The sequence below is a fragment of the Danio rerio genome, chromosome 6 (assembly GCF_049306965.1).
Source record: "Danio rerio strain Tuebingen ecotype United States chromosome 6, GRCz12tu, whole genome shotgun sequence".
NCBI classification, from domain to species: domain Eukaryota; kingdom Metazoa; phylum Chordata; class Actinopteri; order Cypriniformes; family Danionidae; genus Danio; species Danio rerio.
This window is the reverse complement of record NC_133181.1, coordinates 36,475,989-36,493,629: the sequence shown is the minus strand read 5'-3', so window position 1 is coordinate 36,493,629 and position 17,641 is coordinate 36,475,989. Positions and strand designations below refer to the sequence as shown.

Here is a 17,641-nt window from a genome sequence, read left to right as displayed (position 1 = left end):
GTTTTTTTTATTTTTATTGTTTTTTTTTTCAATGATATGTGCATGATTGTGATAAATGTAGGCAGTTCCTTTGAAAATATGCTATGTACCAGGGATGTCAAACTCCTGAAGGGCCGCAGCCCAGCAGAATTTAGTTCCAGCCCTGCTTCAACACACTACCTTTAGATTTAGTTTGATCAGGTGTGTTTAATTAGTATAACTGCACTGTTACTCTGTAGATTGTGCAGTAAATAACTGTAAAAAACAATGATTTAGGCATCACCACACACTCCCACAGGCTGTCCGTCTTATTCTAAACACAAAGGTGTTAGAAAGAGTTTTCAGAAAATGCCGGCCCTTTAAGGGAGCCAGGTGTTTGATTTGTTTACTGCTGAGTGTGCTCTATGCTATGTCCATCAATTCAGATGTAGAGTCTGTTATGTTTTAGGTTTTAAATAAGAATCTACAATGAGTAAGTAAAATGTGTTCAAATGTTTTTGAGGGTTTCTAAAATAAGGCTGTGTTTTAAGTTATACTGTTGTTATCTTGAACTGTGTACTTGAAAGCTACATTGTTAGCTAGTTAGCCTCTCCTCATATAACTTCTTACATTACTTTTAAGTACAGTATATGTATTTATTGGATATTGCATACTGCCATAATGTACAGATGCTAACAGTTGTATGTATCTTTCTGGCAACTAAGCCAAAATTAAATTCCATCATCTCAGTAAGGTAAAATGTGCACATCATCACAGGGAATCACAAAAACATGATACACATAGCCATCCACACACAAAAGCTCCCCTGTCCGGTCCCAGGTTGTGAGTTTGTTGCTAAGTATTTTTCCGAGCTGTGTTTCCACCTAGTTTGTTGTCATGAGATAATTATAATAGTAAAAGATTTTATCCTTTGGTTTTTCAGTGTTGCCAACTTTATTTTTGTTTTCTACAATTATTTTAAACTTTTTATTGAGATTTGACACAGTTTTTAATTATTTAAAAATTTAAAATTTAAAATATTTATTTTGTGTTTTTTGCTGTTCAGTTTTTTTTTTTTTTTTTTTTTTGCATGGTCAGCATTGAGGAGAGAGTAACACATTTCACTGCAGCACTTTGTGTTTGTGTGTTTATTGGATATGTGATTGTGATAAATGTTGGCAGTTGCTTTAAAAGTATTGCTAATACCAGGGGTTCTTAATCCTGTTCCTGGAGATCTACCTTCCTGCAGATTTCAGTTGCTATCCATATCAAACACACCTAAACCAATTAATTAGGACCTGAACACCACGTGATAATTACAGGCAGGTGTGTTTGATATGGTTAGCAACTGAAATCTGCAGGAACGTAGATCTCCAGGAACAGGATTGAGCACCCCTGCTATATACCATGGGGGTCAAACTCCAAGTTCCTGGAGAACTGCAGCGCAGCAGAGTTTAGAACCCACCCTGCTTCAACATTACCTATAGAATTCTAACAAGCCTTAATTAGTTTGATCAGGTGTGTTTAATTAGAGTTACAGCTTAAAGTCCCGGTCACACTGCACTTTTCTCCCTATAGACTTCCATTCATACGCATGTGAGTACTGCAGACCTGGAATGATAGCTCATGAGACAAATTTCACAATTCGCAGCATTGGAAAGTTCAAGCTTGGAGAACGCTGAATGCGAAATCACATCATGTGATTGCTTGAGACCAATCAAAGATCAAAACATGACCTCTCTGGCTTGCTTTTTCAATTTCTAATTATTTTGTTTAATTCCACTACTCGCTTTGTTTAATTCCACTTCGCAGTGCAGAATATTGCATGCTTAAACGTTAGTGTGACCGCAGCCTTACTGTGCAGACCTGTAATATGTAAGACAATATTTATATCTGCTGATTTCTTAATTTTGTTATACATTTTCTGTTATTTATTTGTTTGGTGCCAAAACAATAAAATTAATTAATGCCTTCTATTTTTAAATAACAGCTAAGAATACTGATTAATTTTAGTAACACTACAATAACTATATATGACATACTATTAATGTGTATGCAGTATAATGCTGTGATTTGTAACACTACAATACAGTAATTAACTCTACACAGTTTCCAGTTAGTTACCACTGCTGCTCTATTACAGTAATTAACTGGCAACACTGTTGCCAGCTACTCACTGTATTGGTTCAGTTACAGTAAATAACTGGCAACACTGTTGCCAGCTACTCACTGTAATGGTTCAGTTACAGTAGAAAACTGGCAACACTGTTGCCAGCCACTCACTGTAATGGTTCAGTTACAGTAATTAACTGGCAACACTGTTGCCAGTTACTTACTGTAACCAAACTTTTACAGTGAGTAGCTGGCAACAGTGTTGCCAGTATTCTACTGTAAAAAACCCTGGTAAGGTCTAACAGTGTAGTGTGAAGACAACAGGAGTTATACAAGATCTTCTAAGAAATCTTTTGCATGAATTTAATTTCATATCTTAATTCTAGAAAACACAAAAAAGTATAGAATAATATTTGTCTTATTCACATGGGGCATCAGCGTCAACGCTTCCCATTCACTTTGAATGGGTGACGTCAGGCATTGCTGAAATGCATTGTGGATCCGTCAGCACCGCTTCAGAGGCATGCTCACTGCAGAAGTTCGGACTAGCTCAACTTTTCAAGCGCCGACGGAGGCGTCAGCCAATCAGATTGCTGTATGCAAATACACCAGCTAGACAGTGGCCTATTGCTGACTGAATTTCATTGGCTGACGCTTCTATGACGATCGTTTCAGCCCCAACTTCAGACATGCCTTCTGTCAAGCGTTGACGCTGAAGCCCTGTGTGAATGGGGCGTGAAGGCCAAGAATTAAGGTTAAGTCTAACCTCCCTGATTCATCATCTTTCCTTTGTGCTTCATACAAGAAAATCTATGTACATGCTATGTTTAGTAAAAATATGATGGTCACATTACTTAAATATTAGTCTTGCAGATTTCCAAAACTTACTGCACCTTTGAATTAAAGGCTGTTACGCCGGTTTCACAATGTATGAGCGCCACATTTTTTTTCAGCATGCGTGTTAAACAACCCGGATTCACACTGAAACCAGGAGCAACGTGTGAAGCATGCGGGAATGGTTTTCTGTGCATATGTGTCAGTTTGTTTTCGATTAAACTACATTGCTTTTGCAAGCGTTGATTCTGTTGTACATAGAGAATATTGTCTTTATCCTAGGATTATCACTCTAATTAATACGCTTACATATAAAGTTAACTGTAACTAAATGTATTTACTCGGGCACTGGCCATTTTTACTGGGGCACGTGCAGGCCCGGCGCTACAAGGGGGCAAAAGAGGGCATTGCCCCCTCAGAAAGAGTTTGTGCCCCCCCAGTTTTCATAAGGGATTGTTCACTCAAACTGAAAATTCTTTCTGTCATTAATTATTAACACTCCCGTCGTTCCAACCTTTAGAACACACATTTAAATATTTTAAAATATATGACATAGCAATTGAATTATGAAAATGGTGAGATTAAAGCTAGTCCTATTGTTCAGAGATCCGGTCCCCGCGTCAGGTCTGGTGTGCCCGTAAATAGCCTTTAAAACGCGCACACGGCGATGGAGGTGCACTCAACTCACAACGGAGAAAATGGGTGACATGATAGGAGCAGCTTAATTCATTACGTTTTGGTTAACTAATTATTTAAACACAACTCTCTTGAGCTCTAAAAGGAAAAAACACATATGAAATTTGCTGTTAAATTAATTTTAGCAGAGACGCAACTGCCAGTCGTTAATTAGTTATTCGGGAAGATGTAGCTTAATAAAAATGTTTTAATAAAAAATAATTAGTTTACTGCACAGTCCCACAGTAGGCTAAACTATAAATAATATTTTAATTTATTTATTAATATTATTATTAATATTATTACAATTAAACTAAAATTGACAAAACGCAGAGCCCTTTTAAAGTTTGCTTTCATTTTGCCAAAAAGCGCACTTTTACAGTTGTGTAGAGAAATATCCCATTATGCAGCAGCAGTCAAGGTATAACACTTAATAAATGCCTTTTGGGTTTAAAGATGATCGGCCTGCGAAGTCAAGTTTGCAGTGTTATAAATGGAATAGGTATAGTGCTTAAGTGGATTTACCGCGGATCAACCGAGAAACCTCTTGCGCTGCAGGTAGGCAGCATGATAATTTTTTTAAAATATGTAATTTAGGCTATACTGCTATTTGCTCATGCAAAATTAAACAATATAAAATATATTGTAGATCTATTTTAAGAGCTAAAATACAACATATCGAATTTGTTTTGACTTGTAGCTCATGGCCCTAAAATGAAAATAACCTGAAAACAAGCTATTAAAAAAGGCTTAATAAATAAAATAATTAATAAATAAATGACGGGTAGGCCTAGTACCCTAATGGTTTATGATGGTTTACAATGTCACGAAAAAGCACATTTATGATAGCCTAAGATAAATCTTTGTTTTTACATTTAAAATGATAAAAAAAATAGTTATATAGCATATTGAGTTGCGTGTTATCTGTGCCAAAATTTAACCAATTTCAACGGTAATAACTGTGAATTTTGGTATCTTTTTAAGGTATTTTTCTGGCTACACTAATGCCTTAAAATGTAACTCAGTAATTATTTTAAATGACATTAAATTGTAACATTTAGCTTTTCCCTAACAATGATGTTGGTTGGATAATAGGCTACGTAAAGCGGGATGACTCGGTTAAGCTGATTTCACTATATTTATTTACCGGTTAAATCTGATGTAGTCTGATCGTGGGTCAGCTTGCATGTGTGGGCATAATTTGACGTCTTTACCTAAAACTTTAAACATTCATAGGCCTGTTATTTGAAATAAAACGGAAATAAGGGGAATAACATATGATTTAAAGCACTCGTTTGGCACTGAAGCCATCATCCGTCTGCATTAATAAGCGGTATGCATTACCATCGTTAATAAAATTCGTAATAGTGAAACTGCATATTGTTATTACTATTAAAACGTAGCCTATATTACTGCCTTAGGTCAGTAACTTAGGCAGTAAAGTAAAGTAATAATAAATGTGAATAAATAGCCTAAATGAAAGAAACAAGAGACCAAAATCAGTCACCAGGTCTAGTGCCCCCCTATGGATTTAAAGTGCCCCCTCAGTTTTGACTTCCTGGCGCCGGGCCTGGGCACGTGCCCCAGTAAATAGGTACTAGTGCTGCCCCGGGTGAGTCTCCTTCTGCTTCACTCCAATCTGCAAAAGACAAAAACAACACCAACAGAGCCCTACCTGCTGGTTGAACTCCAGCAATGCACAAGCTGTTCTCCAGCAATTTTTAGTCTCCTTCTTCTGCCTGTTGTGGTTTCATTACCTGCAATTTAAATAACTGCCACAGAGAAGACATCTATCTAACAATCTATGCCCACCACCACCCCCTTCCTCTTGGAAGGACATCCATCCATGCAGCTATCCATCTGCTTTTAAAAGATATTCCTGATTATCAGTTTCCAGTCATTGCTGAGGTGTGATTCCTATTTTTCTCCAGATTCTGCACTCCAGTTTGTAAAAGACAAAGACAGCACTAACAGAGCGCTACATGCTTACTGAGCTCCAGCAATGAGCAAGCTGTTCCCCTTCAGTGGGAACTATGATATGTGTCTACTGACACTTTGTAAGTTTGCTAGATGACCAATAACTCTGAAGAGTAAAAAAACGGGCAAATGAATGCCTATGAGTTGTTAGAGCTCAGCTCCGCAGGTGAAGGTGATTAATCATTAGTAGAGTATATAACCAGCGCATGCGGAGCAAGCTGTTAGACTTTTTACTTCAGAGCCTCATGAGAGACAGAAGAGAACCTTCTGCTAAGCTGTCTTCCAGAAGAAAAGCAGCATTCCATTCAGTGCAGGTGAAGTTGTATACAGCGGCGGCTGTACTGGGTCTACTTCCCTTTCCCTGTGAGTTTCACTTGTGGCTAAAAGGGCAGTTTCAAATAAAAGAACAGATTCCCCTAAGAGAGCAACAGGGTTGAGCAACACGTCTTCTTAAAGATTTTAATCTGAACATACGTTTCTGGGTGCTGTGGTTTCCCTTTGCCAAATAACAAGCATAAGTATTGCATCACAAGTCTGTCGTCTAACATGTTGAGTCAGTGCAAAGGCATAACTTTTAAACAACTGAGGTTGCGGTGCACTCTAGTATTGGGGTGCGTCACTCCTGCTGCTCCTCGCAAGTGGGTTAGCACTCAGGCAGGTCTGAGGGTCACAGTGGAGACTCATTTGTCGCCTTCGGGCCTGCAGTCCTCTCACTCCTACACAGTGCACTCAGTCCAAGCTTCAAGTGAGTGTGGTGGTGCATCCCGCGGGAAGGCCACTCTCACTTGATGACACAGAGAACCAGATGTCCATCGCTGCATTAAGTTGTGGGCAGACATGTTCTGATGACAGTCTGGACACGCTCCCGCCTCTGGGGGTTGTGAGTGAGGTCTCGGACCTGGAATCAGACATATTGGCCACACTATCCTAGGCGCAGAAGCTGGCTCAGCTGCACAAGGGTGGTTTCTCTCCAGGCCTAATGCATGAGCTTCGCAGTGACTGACTATGCTTTCATGACCACCAACTTGGCCACTCATGCCCTAGGGAGGACCATGGCCACAGGAACACCACCTCTGGCTTAACCTGGCTAAAAAGCGCAACGTTACCAATTCTTGTTTTCTTAAAACGCCCATATCCCAGGCAGGTCTATTCGGCAACATCGTTGAGGACTTTACCTAGGAGTTCTCGGCAGTGAAGGAGCAGTTAAGTGTGATGGGTGAGGTCATCCATCGACAGGCTCAGAAAACTGCTCCCCACCACCCATCCACATCCCCCACTGCTGATGGTGCCATCTGTGACACTAAGACCTGTTCCACCGCTGCAGCCTACTTCACTGGCTAACCAAACTTTCCAAAAACAGCAGTTTTCTCTCTTTGAGGCTGTGCCACCTTCCAGCTCACAGCACCAATGCATATTGCCACAAGTTCCAAAGGTACAAGAGGATTCCTTTCTCTCAATCCTCCAGCCTCTTCGTGGGATCCATGGAGGAAGGTAAATGACAAACTCTTATTTTCAGCTCTTCCCGGGGATGCTCCGCTTTCCAGGATGAACTCTTTCCTCCCAAGCTGCCCCACTGATGGCATATAAGTGAATGCTCTGATGATGCCATTAGCACAAGCTCTGCCCGTCTGGTTAGGCTGCACAGCCTGTCGTGGTGGCTACAATCAGACTCAGTTATGTGATTCATCAAAACGGCCTCCCAAGTTCACAAGCATGCATTTCACAAATATCAGCCCCTTGACTGCCCCTGTCTTGCGAGAGGAGATTCCTGTCCTCCTGGTGAAGGATGCAATCAAGCTGATCTGTCCAACCTAGATGTAGGGTGGATTTTACAGCTCGTACTTCATCATGCCCAAAGAGCAGTGGTTTAAGACCTATCCTAGAAATGTGTTTCTTGAACCGCTATCTACACAAAATGCTGTTCAAGATGCTTATGCAGAAATGCATATTCCAATGCATCTGTCCAAGGGATTGGCTTGTAGCTATAGACCTGAAGGACATGTACTTTCATGTCTCCATTTATTCACGCTACCGACCGTTTCTCTGTTTTGTGTTCAAAGGTCAAGCATGGCAGTACAAGGTCCTCCCCCTTCGCCTTTCCCTGTCTCCACTGGTTTTCACCAAGCTTGTGGAGGGTGCCCTAGCACCTCTTTGGCTCACGGGCATCCGCATACTTAATTATCTCGACAACTGGCTTATTATGGTTTTGTTCAGCTTTTGCAACGTCAGTTGTGACACAGCTATTTAATCAATATATTATTTAGTCAGTGGATAAAATAGCTCAGAGGTTTACAGCTAAAGAGTCTTATTACAGATAAACAATGCTAGTGTAATAGCTTTGATATTAAATCCAGTAAAGTTGATGTCAATAGGTAATAATATCTCTTTAGTCTTCAAAGACTACGGATTTTTATGGTATAGACACACTTTTATTGAAACAAATTTGTTTCTCAATTGTTGATCTCTTAACACATATCGTTATTATTTCAATAGGCCAAGACAGATCCCCTACCTCATGGAAGCCAGCGGTGGTTTCTACTATATTCAAAGGAGGCAATCCCCGCTTAACTTGCATTCATAGGCTTATTAGTGTTCTACCTATGATATCAATGGTTTTTGAAAAACTGCTGGTTATACAAATGTTTAAACATTTAAATGGTTTTAGATTAAATCATTCAACAGAAACTGCTACTTGATATTTTATTGAAAAGGTAAAGGAAATATTGGAAAAAGGTGGAGTGGTAGGCGTAGGTTTCTTTTCAGAAAGCATTTGGCACCATAAATCACGAGATTCTGTTGTGTTAAAGATAGGATTCAAATAGATTTAAAAAAACGTTATGGAAAATTTTAAATGTTATAATTAAAATTTACATTTTTCCACAAAGTTTTTAAATCTTACAACATCTCTACGTTTAAAAATGGTTGTGTAGATTTAGCATGTTTTAGCTCCTCTCCCTCTATCTGACTTTTTAAAATTTAAAACAAACTAGGAGTGCAGCTAGAGTTGATTGCATTATTCCACTTAGAAAAACTTATTTTGGTCAGGCTTGTTTTTCTTTTAAAGCATCACATCAATGAAATTTGATACGGCCGTCTGTTAGAGAATGTTTATCTTTTAAGTCATTTAAGTATAATTTTCAGAAATGGCTAAATAAAAATTAACATTGTGAAAACTAGGCTTTTGATATTGTTGTTGTGGTGGTGTTTTTTTATTGCTGTTGTTCATTTGAGTATTGTTTTTAGTTTCCGATTGACCTTTAACATTTGGCAAAAGGTCCACCAATGAAAACTTATCTTTGGGCTAATTTGGGTTCATTTACATTCTTGAGGAATGTTGATTATTGTACACTGTCCCTTGTTGTTAAATAAATCAACTGTATGTGCGATATACACTCCTGCCTCATGTCTCAGCTCACTTACCATCTTCTCCTCTGGAGTCATATGTGGTTAAAGGAGAGTGGAGAAGAATGAAGACTCCATCACGGTGCAGTCCAGCTGATATGGGAGCACTTCGGGGAAGCCCAGGTCAACCTTCTGCTTCTCCTGAAAACACCCATTGGCAGTTGTTTTATTCCCTGATTGAGGCCCCCCTCGACACGCATACACTGGCCCACAGATGGCCCCCGGGCAAACGCAAATATACGTTTCTCCCAGTGAACCTAGTCGCAGAGGCTATGTGCAAAGTCAGGGAGGACGAGGAGCAGGTCTTGTCAGTTGCATATCTCTGGCCCAACCAGACCTGGGTTTCCAAACTCACACTCCTTACGAAGGACCTCCTTTCTCAGGAATGGGGCACACTCACTAAAGGTCTACATTGCAGCCATCTCTGCTCACCATGACGCAATGGATGGCAGCACGCTCGGGAAACAAAACTTAATCATCCAGTTCCTTGGAGGCGTGAGGCAATTAAATTCATTCTGCCACCCTCTCATGCATTCTTGGGATCTCTCTGCAGTCCTAGCGGGTCTGCAGAGAAATTCGTTTGAGTCACTTGTGGAAATTTAAATTTTTATCCTCTAATTTCAAATTAACAATAATCTACGTATAACTAAAAAGTTATATTCTCTGGTTTTTAATTACATAATTTCATTAACATCCCAGCTAGGAGGGACATTTCTGATTACAGGCTAAGCCAAAGTAATGCAAATTGTCAGTTTCACAGCATGGGGTGTCTATTGTTTTCTCTTTTCGATCAAATGGTCAGGCGGTTTCTGTCTCCAGAACATGATGAGATTAGACCTGAGAAGCAGTTTACCCTGCCGACCACAACCCTTAATTTGCATGCTTTGTTTAGCCATATCCCCTCCTCCTAAGAACACAATATAGCCATGAAATCTTTGTCTTAATTCAGACTAATTCAGACTTGTGTGAGACTTGTGAGAGACTTGTGAAAGAACTTGCAGACTGCGGACCTCTAGTAGGCTCTTGCAGACACGGACATCTTAAAGACGCTGTATGACTGCAGATTAACCAACACGTCTCAATAAAGGAATTCTGCTTGTTTCGAGTCTCCTGGACTGGGTTCTCTCTCTTCTTTTTCATTCATTTATTTTTTTACAACACACTCAACTCAGTATCCTTAAAAATCTGCTGGTTGCGTTGGCATCGATCAAAAAGGTTGAGAATCTGGAGACATTTTCGGTCAGAAAATCATGCCTGGAATTTGAGCGGGCCTACTCTCACATTATTCTGAGCAGCTCTTTATCTGTTATCGTTGTCGGCAGAAGGGAAGTGCAGCATAAAAACAGAGGTTGGCCCATTGAATAAATGATGCCATAATTAATGAAGTGTTGCCTTCTCTTGGGAGTTAGCATGTGGTGCCTATCTTACAGATATTTGTAGAGCTGCGGGCTGGGTGACACCTAGAACATTTGCAAGATTTTATAATCTTTAAGTTGAGCTCATTTCTTTCTGATTTCTGGGTAACTCCAGACAATTAGGAGGAAACTGAAACCGGTGTCAAATACGCTTGCTGTGCCATGCTACCTAACACAGAGCTCCATGCACATCTGGCAAACATTAGAGAGTTCCTCCAAGGACCCCAGCACCCAATTTGCCTGGGTGCCTGACCCAATATAATGTTTGGTATGTCTTCTTGGTTTACCCACATACTGGGGTTTGGTGCCAGCTATGTGTGATCCCCTTTGGCAATCCCATACGCAACATTCAGCCACAGAGTGTTCCCCCTTCTCGGACAGACCCGTGTTTTCCCTTCCCTCTAACCAGCTTATCATATGTAGTGCTCCCCCTGGATAGGGCTGGTCCATATGTTCATATTGTCATCTAGTCTCTCGTTGGGTAGCAGGTGGCCTCTGCAGCGTCCTTCCCATTCAAGACTGTTATAGTTCCCACTAAAGGGGAACGTCCCAGTTACGAAAGTAACCCACGTTGCTAGAAGATGGGAAGGGATTTGTGTATCTCTGTTGTCATAGCAGCTGAGTCTTTGGCTCTTCAGTGGCAATGGTCTAGAGGCCCACTCCACGAGCACTGGTTATATACTCTCCTAATGAGTAATCACCAGCACCTGCGGAGCTGAGCTCTGCCAACTCATAAGCATTCATTGGCCCGGTTTCTAACTCTTCAGAGTGATTGTTCGTCTAGCAAACTCCCAAAGTGTTGGTAGACACACATCTCGGTTCCTATCTTCGAGAAACGTGGGTTATGTTCATTATGTTCTCCAGTATTCTTCAGATAAATCTTTACTCCTTGTGAGTTTCCTTCTTTTGCATATTGTGTGATTATTGCTTGAAAAAGAAATACCTGCCACAGACAAGACATTTATCTATGCCCACCTCCACTCCTTCCTCTTGGAAGGACATCTATTTAAACATCCATCCAGCAAATACATAACCTGACCATAAGTTTCCAGTCACTGCTGAGGTGTGATTTTCCATTTCTCCACCTGCCTCACAGCATAATCTGCAAAATTTGCAAAGAAAAAAAAACAAGACTAACAAGGCTCTACTTGTTGGCTGATCTCCAGCAATAAACAAAATGTTTTCCAGTGCTCTTTAGATAAATCTCCACCAATGCTCTTGTGAGTCTCCTTCTGAAAAAGAAACACCTGCCACAAACAACACATCTTTCTATCCACCTCCTTCTTCTTGGAAGGACATCTATTTATCCATCCATCCATCCATCCATCAATCCAGGAAATATCTAATCAGATAATCCATTTTCAGTCATTGTTGAGGTGTGATTCATATTTCTTCACATGCCCTAGCCAAATCTGAAAAAGACAAAAACAAGACTAACAGAGCTCTACATGCTGACTATACTTCAGCAATAAACAAAATGTTCTCCAGTGTTCTTCAGACAAATCTCCACCGATACTCTTATAAGTTTCCTTCTTCTACCTGTCGTGTGTCCATTACTTGGAAAAAAAAACACCTGCCACAGACATCTATCTAACTATCTAAGCCCACCACCACCCCCTTCCTCTTGGAAGGACATCTATTTATCCATCTATCCATCCATCCAGAAAATACCTAATCTGACTAATCAGTTTCCAGTCATTGTTGAGGTGTGATTCCTATTTCTCCACATGCCCCAGCCTAATCTGCAAAGGACAAAAACAAGACTAGCAGAGCTCTACATGCTGACTAAACTCTAGCAATAAACAAAATGTTCTCCAGTGTTCTTCTCCTTTTTCTGCCCATTGGGGTTCCATTACCTACAATTTAAATAGCTGCCACAAAGAAGACATCTATCTAACAATCTATGCCACCCTCCACTCCCTTCCTTTTAAAAAGACATCCATCTATGCAGCCATCTTTCAGTCTTTTTAATCCTGATCATCCGTTTCCAGTCATTGTTGAGTGTGATTCCTATTTTTTTCACATGCTGCACTCCAGTCTGTAAAAAACAAAGACAGCACTAACAGAGCTTGGCATGCTTGCTGAGTTTCAGCAATGCAGAAGCTGTTCTTTAGTGTTGTTCAGATAAATCCCCACCGATGCTCTTATGAGTTTCCTTTTTCTGCCTGTTGTGTGTCCATTACATGGAAAAGAAACACCTGCTACAGACATCTGTCTAACTATGCCAACCACCCCCTTCCTCTTGGAAGGACATCTATTTATCCATCCATTCATCTAACCAGGAAATACCTAATCTGACCATCAGTTTCCAGTCATTGTTGAGGTGTGATTTCTATTTCTTCACATGCTCCAGCCTGATCTGCAAAAAACAAAAACAAGACTAACAGAACTCTACATGCTGCCTGATCTTCAGCAACAAACAAAATATTCTCCAATGTTCTTCAGATGAATCCCCACCGATGCTCTTGCGAGTTTCCTTCTTTTGCATGTTGTTGGTCAATTACCTGAAAAAGAAACACCTGCCACAAACAAAACATCTATCTAACTATCTAAGCCCACCTCCACCCCTTCCTCTTGGAAGGAGATCTGTCATCCATAGGTGATACCAGACCATCTAATTTTTATCATTCCAGAGATGTGCGATTCCCTTGTTTCTCCCCTCCACTCTGTAAAAGACAAAGACAGCATAAATAGAACTCCACCTGCTTGTTTAATACTATCTATCTATCTATCTATCTATCTATCTATCTATCTATCTATCTATCTATCTATCTATCTATCTATCTATCTATCTATCTATCTATCTGAAGAAAATATCCAACCATGATTATTAATTTTAAATTATGATGTACTTGTCATTACTGAGGTGTGTTTCACTGTTTCTCCCCATGCTCCATGCCAATCTGCAAAAAAGAAAGATATAAAATCATTAATTCATCTTAATACCATTCTTTGGAAGTTTCATCTACCATTGTCTCCAGTCTAGTTATGTTCTAACAGTTACAAATAATATTTAACAGCTACAAATAAATACTCAACAAGATGACAACCTATAAACTTAAAATATATAAATGTGTTACACATAAATAGTAAAACTGTAATTAGAACAAATAACAATAAAAGCTTTAAATGTTTAACTGGCCGACTGCATTAATCCATCTAACAATAGACGAACAGTAATATGCAAATATGCAAGCCGACAGCATACAAATACATTATAACAGATCAATTTATCTGATGATATGACTAATAATCTGCAAATATTAATATACAAATAAAGCATACAAACAAGCAAAAATATTGCATCTATCTCTGTCTTTCTGAAGGAAACACTCGGCCAGCACTCTGTAAAAGTTTAAATATATATTTTTCAAAAGTTTTATAAAGTTCATTTGATTCATCTTAAACATGTAAGACAGTACCTAATTTATTATGATGTACGTGTCATTATTGAGCTTCAGGTCTTCAAGTATATCTCCGCCATTCCCCTTCGGAGTCTCTTACTTCTGCTCCACTCCAATCTGCAAAAGACAAAGACAGCACCAACAGAGCTCTACCTGCTCTGTTTTAGATAAATGTCCATCGACGCTCTTGTGAGTGTCTCTCTTCTGCCTGCTCTCTTCATTACCAGAAAAAGAAAAATCTGACACAGGCAATGCCTGATTAACTATTGATACCAACCACCACCTGCTTCATCTTGGAAGGATTTTTTTTTTTTTTTATAAATTTCTGACCATACATTTCCTGCCATTGATGAGATGTGTGGTTCCCTTTTTTACTTTCTTGTGGTCCTTTCCAATCTACAAAATACAGTAAAACAATATAAAGTCATTAATTCATCTTAATTTCATTCTTTGAAAGTTTCATCTACTATTGTCTCAAGACTGGTTCTGTTCTAACACTAACAAATAATATTTTGCAGCTATTAATAAATACTTTACAAGATGACAAACTATAAACTGAGAATATACAAATGTGTTACAATAAATACTAAAACTGTAAATTTAACAAATAACAATAAAAGCTTTAAATGTTGAACCGGCCGACAGCGTAAATCCATCTGACAATAGACGCACAGAAATAAGCAATAAAGCTGACAGCAAACAAATACATTATAACAGATCAATTTATCTGATGATATAACAAACAACAATCTGCAAATGTTAAACGAGATAGCAATATACAAATGAAGCATACAAACAAACAGAAATATTCCATCTATCTCTGTCTATCTGAAAGAAACACTCAACCAGCACTCTGTAAAAATGTAAATATATCATTTAAAAAGTTAATTTGAGTCATTTTAAACATGTAAGACAGACCCTAATTTATTATGGTGTACTTGTCATATTTAAAGTGTGTTTCCCTGTTTCTCTACATGATCCATGCCAATCTGCCAAAGAGAAAGATATCAAGACTTTAATTAATCTATATACATTTCTTTGGAAACTAACACCATTGTTCAGTCTATTCAAGTATTTCTACCTTTTTGCTGAGCTCCAGGTCTTCAAGTATATCTCCGCCATTCCCCCTAGGAGTTTCTTAATTCTGCTCCACTACGATCTGCAAAAGACAAAGACAGCCCCAACAGAGCTCTACCTGCTCTGTTTTAGATAAATGTCCATCGACACTTTTGTGAGTCTCCCTCTTCTGTCTGCTCTCTTCATTACCTGAAAAAGAAAAACCTGACACAGACAATGCCTGTTTAACTATCTATACCAACCACCATCTGCTTCATCTTTTCTGACCATAAATTTCCAGCCATTGATGAGATGTGTGGTTCCCTTTTTTACTTTCTTGTGGTCCTTTCCAATCTACAAAATACAGTAAAACAATATAAATTCATTAATTCATCTTAATTTCATTCTTTGAAAGTTTCATCTACTATTGTCTCAAGTCTGGTTTTGTTCTAACACTAACAAATAATATTTTGCAGCTATTAATAAATACTCTACAAGATGACAACCTATAAACTGAGAATATATAAATGTGTTACAATAAATACTAAAACTGTTAATATAACAAATAACAATAAAAGCTTTAAATGTTGAACCGGCCGACAGCGTAAATCTTACAATAGACAGACAGTAATATGCAATAAAGCTGACAGCAAACAAATACATTATAACAGATAAATTTACCTGATGATATAACAAATAACAATCTTCAAATGTTAAACAAAATAGCAATATACAAATGAAGCATACAAACAAGCAAAAATATTGTATCTATTGGTCTACCAATCTGACAACATAACAAATGGCATTCTATGATTAAAAACAGGCTACTAAAGAAGATAACAATACACAAACTAGAATTAAAATTATATCAAAAGTCATCTACATTATATTAAAAGTCATGTTATCTACAAAAAATATGCTTTAAGAAACATCTTTACATACCACTAATGTCAGCGATAGTCTATGCTGCATTGTAATGACACTTAGTGTAATGGCACTGGCAGTGAAAGCTCAGTTAGTCTGTCTCTTTTCTGTTTTTGACAGTTCAGACAAGGCCTCCAGAAGGTCTGAAGGTACAGATTGGGGAAGAAAGGCTTTGTTTGACATGGGATTCACCATTTCTGATCATTTCTAAGCATCTAATGTACCAGATCCGTTATCAGCATCATGAAGAGAATCAGTGGAAGGTGAGTTTAAATAAATAATGAGAAATGAAAAATTCACTTATTATGGAAAGATAATATGAACTCATTTATTGCCATTATGTCTTTTTTTTTTGCTTTAAATCATTTATGCAAATAACTGCAAATGTTATGGTGAAATATAATTTTTGTGTCAGGGTTTTAAAGCTTCTGGATCCAAGACCAGCACTTGTCTAGATGTGCACAGAGGGGGTCGATACACCATCCAGGTTCGAGCACAACCCAATGGATCTGTGTACAGCGGAAACTGGAGTGACTGGTCAAAACCTGTTACAACCAACCTACCTTTAAGCAAAGGTTAACATTCTATTCATAATGTTAAATGTGCCTACTAGATACTTTCTGACAAAATAATGTGCTAAAGGAAATAGAATATCAGAATTTAAAAGCATTGCATGCAGTCTCAGCTTGCTTGGGCAACCGGTCTGCAGCCAAACCCTTCAGAATTTTTTTAAATATATACACAAAAAGTACTTAAATTCATATTCACCATATTCATATGCTTTTTAATGTTCAGATTAAAAGGTAGAATATTTAAAAAACAAATTGACTAGGGATCACTTTTTCAAAACAATACTGAAGACCAGGGGCGGATTTAACCAATAAGGAAGGTAAGCAGCCCAAATAAATACCTAGAAGTATAAACAATACCTATAAATTATTTATAACATTGTTTTCTATCATAATTTGTACAGTGAGGGTCTACATTTTTTAGTTCAAATTTAATTATTACATCTGCACAAATGTGTCCCACTTCTTAAAATCATTTAGCAGTTCAGCAGTCAAATTAGTAAAGATTTAGTTTTAAAAATGAAATAGTTCATTTATTGTTGAATTGTGAATTCATCTTAAGAAAACAAATCATTTGAAAAGTTTTACAAGATGCTTTACATGTTATTATTATAGATCAAAAGATAGAAGAAAAAAAAACAGTAACATTAAAATTAAAATACAAAAGTTGTGTTTAAGAACTTTTGGGCCCCATGGCTGGAATTGCTTAGGGCCCCACAATTACTAAATTCACCCCTGATGGAGACATAGCTTGAACCCATAAACAGTATTCAACTTTACAGCCAATAGTATTATGATGTTAAATCAATACTCTGACAGCTCACTTTTATTTTTGCAGTAACACTTTCATAACACATGTGATGAATGTTTGAAAAGAACATTGACACACATTTGAGTGTGTTTTTATAACTTTACTGCATTATGAAACGCTTTATGTAAAGCTTTATGCATTAGCTCAGGGGTGTCAAACTCAATTCCTGGAGGGCCGAAGCCCTGCACAGTTTAGTTCCAACCCCGCTCCAACACACTTACCTGTAGGTTTCAAACAAGCCTGAAGGACTCAATTAGTTTGATCAGGCGTGTTTAATTAGGGTTGGAACTAAACTGTGCAGAGCTGCGGCCCTTTTGGAACTGAGTTTGACACCTGTGCATTAGCTTAGTATAGCTCAGGGATGGGCAAACTTGGTCCTCGAGGGCCGGTGTCCCTGCAGAGTTTTGTTCCAACACTAGTCAAACACACCTGAACAAACTAATCAGTGTCTTCAAGATCACTTGAACTTTATAGGGAGGTCTGTTTGAATAGGGTTGGAGCTAA

General features: G+C 38.4%; 1 protein-coding gene across 2 annotated transcripts in view; it reads left to right on the top strand.

Moving 5' to 3' along the window:
* mpl (MPL proto-oncogene, thrombopoietin receptor) overlaps nucleotides 1-17,641 on the top strand; it is a 31,446-nt gene that overhangs the window by 7,927 nt on the left and 5,878 nt on the right. For both annotated transcript variants that reach the window (XM_073952838.1, NM_001003858.1), the window contains 2 exon segments: nucleotides 15,878-16,020; nucleotides 16,173-16,332. In XM_073952838.1, coding sequence (XP_073808939.1) covers nucleotides 15,878-16,020; nucleotides 16,173-16,332 — 303 coding nt within the window.